General features: G+C 38.8%; 2 protein-coding genes across 2 annotated transcripts; one reads left to right on the top strand and one right to left on the bottom strand.

Annotated features, from left to right (window-relative positions):
• Positions 1-242: 242 nt before the first annotated feature.
• On the top strand, positions 243-866 carry LOC149007764 (putative F-box protein At5g04010). The gene has a single exon (XM_089167146.1). It carries the CDS (start codon positions 243-245, stop codon positions 864-866), a length of 624 nt encoding a protein of 207 aa, XP_089023272.1.
• LOC149007763 (ubiquitin-conjugating enzyme E2 20-like) lies at positions 686-2,822 on the bottom strand. The gene is made up of 6 exons (XM_089165704.1): positions 2,541-2,822; positions 2,306-2,333; positions 1,967-2,194; positions 1,807-1,870; positions 1,623-1,682; positions 686-1,521 (listed from the first exon to the last, which is right to left on the bottom strand). The coding sequence occupies exons 1-6, from the start codon at positions 2,672-2,674 to the stop codon at positions 1,478-1,480; spliced, it is 558 nt and encodes a 185-aa protein (XP_089021830.1). The 5' UTR covers positions 2,675-2,822; the 3' UTR covers positions 686-1,477.
• Positions 2,823-3,522: the final 700 nt, after the last annotated feature.

Below are 3,522 nucleotides of genomic sequence, written 5' to 3'. Positions count from 1 at the left end.
AAAACCCAAAACTTAATGCATAACGAAGGCAGATGGGTTCTTTAAGTACTCTTCCTGACTCAAGCAAACGCAGGGAGTAAACAAAGAATCAGAGAGAGAGAGAAAGAATGTTTGAATGTTGCAAATTTCCCATTTCTGGTAACCATCTTCCTCCATGGGAAGTCCTTAACCTCGTCTCTCACTACCTAGACCCCAAAACACTAGCCATTGCCTCTTGTATCTGCAAATCATGGTCTGTTTCCATGTCTTTAGAACATCTCTGGAAACCCATCTGCCTCGCTCTCTATCCATCTCTCTCTTCTCTCACTCTAGCTGACCCAAATATCTCCTATTCCCATCTATACTCTCTAGCCCATCAATCAACCAAGCGTCCTCATCCTTGCCCACCTCGTATATCCCTGGACGACCTCTTCTTCACCATCGACATCTTTAATGGCAGTTCTTGCAGTTTATCTCTGGCAAACTCTGGCAAAGACCTTGGTAGTAACTACCGGCACGGCGTGTTTCGATTTGAAGTTGATGTTGAAGGTACTGAGATGGTGCCGTTTGAGCTGTCAAAAGAGATGAAGGTGAAATCGGTTGTTGTGCTGAAGGGATGGAGAGGAATGTTCTCCATGATGGATAGTAAAGGTAAAGGTAAACTTGTTTCCAGTAGCGGCGAGTGGTGGTTCATGGAGGATCTTCCGCCGCCGAGGTGCTACCTGAACGCCGGAGCAGGTGGGTTGGTCGCAGAATTAGGTCTACAATTTAGTGGTACGAATATGAGGGTGGAGAAGCTGAGAATGGGTATTTTGAATTTGGGGAGTTGTAGATTTTTGAGTGCTGAAGATGGTCTCAGATACTTGCAGCACTTTCTTTTACCCTGATATGTAATAATTTAAGAAAATTCACTTGTCTCTGTATTTTGTAGAAATCAACGTTTTGCTCTCATTGCATCTCTGTTTTTTCTTAAGCTGCCTGAGCAGCAGGTTCCCCTCTCACTTTTACATTAGCTGATCTTCGCTCTTTCTCTCTCTGGTGTTCCTAAGGAGCTGAAATTTTCCTTTTGTACATTGAATTCAAAGAAATTTTCCTTTTGTACATTGAATTCCTTTTCAGGGACACACACTGCTGGGTTTGCTGGGTTTTGTACTGAATTCCAATTTAGCTGTAACACACACTGTTGGTGTCTGTGCTGTTGTAGGTATCATGTTTCTTATCAGATCAAATTTAGTTCTCAGAGAGAGCATTTAGCTCTCAGAGAGAACGAAACACCCACAGGCTGTATGAACTTTCTAGTTTACTATAAATGGTTATGTTGTCCTCCCTATAGTACACATATGCAGAGAGAGAGAGAGAGAGAGAGAGGGAATCCAGAGCTGGAAAAATCAATTTAATTCCAATACCAGAAAGACTACAATGACATTATTAACAGGGATTCATCTTTCTTCTTCCCCATTTTAAGAATGGAATGCCACCAACTTGCTTACAATTGAGACTAAGTAGCAGCCTTGTATGACTTCTGCACCATTTTCCTGTACTCTGCAAAACAGACCAGATATTAAGAGCTTATGTGAGAAAAATTAAAGTGAAAACCCCTATGCCCTTCTTAAACATTGTCAATGTTCTGTGTTGATGCAAACCTTCTTGATTGCTCCAGAGTGCTGCTGCTTGAGCATTGAGAGGTGAGCTTATGTTGGGTTCTGAACCCACAAAACAAACCCAACATCAATTCAATTTTTACTTTTAAGTTGTCTTCTAAAGTTCAAAATGTAAATAATATCAAACAATAAACAGAAAGGAAGAAATCAAAAACGCACGAGTTACCTCCAAGAAGACTCTGGATGGACAGTAATATGGTTCTCACATCATATGCTGATGACCATTTATCCTGTTATTTCAGAACAGTAAATTTTGATTAATTCAAAATCTTCAAACTAAAATTGGAACAAATAAGACAGTTATCAAGATGTAGTGGCATATGTACCTGAAGGATGTCTAGGCAAATATTTCCATAAACATCAACATTTGGATGGAAGCAGCTGGTTTCAAATTTGACCTTTGGAGACTTGAAGGGGTAATCGGTTGGAAAAGAGAGAGAGAGTTTGTACTCTGTCCCTTCAAAGACAGTATCTTTGCTTCCATAGATTGTACCCTTCCAGCAGAACATGTTGTCTTCCTCAGGAAAAGCAGATATAAGTGGATCTCCATTCATCTGAAAATTCATAAAAGGAAATGGCAAGAACCTATTAGATACATTTGAAGGTGAAGTACTGTTAACTTCTTGAAGGCAGAAAAAGAAGAAGGCAATCAGATGAATTTTTACCATTAGGGCCATCAATTCTGACTGTAGCCTGCTCGGATTGGATAAGAAATAGGAAAAGAAACAGAAATCACATCAGATATAATTGAAAAATAAATGCAACCAAAAACAGAATAAGAAATTCGTAAGAAATCAAATTAAAATGGGGCAAGATTTAACTGTGATCCATCCCTCCACGGGCAGGATAAGAGATTTGTAAGAAATCAAAGAAACCAAACACAACGTAGGCAACTCGTACCTTTTCAGAACAGACTGGGTGTCGACGGTCTTAGCTACAGGGGCAGGTTGCTTTGAGGTCGGCATGGTCGGAGAGGGTACAGGTGTGTTGCCTTGGTAACCCTGGGTCTCCGAGCGCCTGTTCACGGTTGCCATTTTGGAACTTTAGAGAAAGAGATAGAGAAGAGGAAGCCTGTCTTGATGGAAATCAGAGATCAGAAAGAAAAGAAGAAGAAGCCCAGATTGTACTTCTTCTTCTTGGAATTGGGGATGAGAAAGAATTGGATGAGCAAATAAGATGAGAACAGGGAAGGCAGCGCTAGGTTTCGCTTTTAAACACACCGCGCAACAGTAAAGTAGCAGACTTGAGCCGAAAGAAATTTTGAAATTAGTTTTTTAACGTTTAACTCGAACGGCGCAGATCGTTTTAATCCCAACGGCTAGTTTTTTCTTTTATTTTTTAAAATTTCCTTCGTTGTTTTGTTTTGCTAGATCCTTTCCCTTTTTCTTCTTGTCGGTAAACAAACTCTTTTTTGCCTTTTTCATCTTATCTATACGTCACAGTATCACACACAACATTATACGCTACCCCTCTATTGTTGAGGTCACAATATAATTTTACTCAAAAAAAAAAATCACAATATAAAGATATTTATTGGGTAAAGAACATGGAAAGTACGTCATTATCATTATAAAACATGTCTCCAAATGTATAGTCGGAAAATTTTGATCCAAGAAAATTTTGATCCAAGAAATCTGAATGAAACAACTATTAAATTCTCTATGCCTCGACGTATCAAAGACTTAGATGCTTTTTGAGAAAAAATAATAAAAATTTGTAGAGTTTTTAATGGCAAACTTGTACTATTGTTCTAGATTGTTAGAGAAATTCCTCATATACCCTCTTAGTATTGTAAAATACCTTTTGTATCCTCTTAGTTGTATCTTATATATTCTTAATAAAACGTCTCTGATAGAAACAGAGAGATTCATTCTCACATGGA

Source organism: Hakea prostrata, chromosome 8 (assembly GCF_041222555.1).
Source record: "Hakea prostrata isolate BN-2017 chromosome 8, UWA_Hpros_2, whole genome shotgun sequence".
Classification (NCBI taxonomy): Eukaryota; Viridiplantae; Streptophyta; class Magnoliopsida; order Proteales; family Proteaceae; genus Hakea; species Hakea prostrata.
Note: the sequence above shows the minus strand (reverse complement) of the source record. Positions and strands in the feature narration are given on the sequence as shown.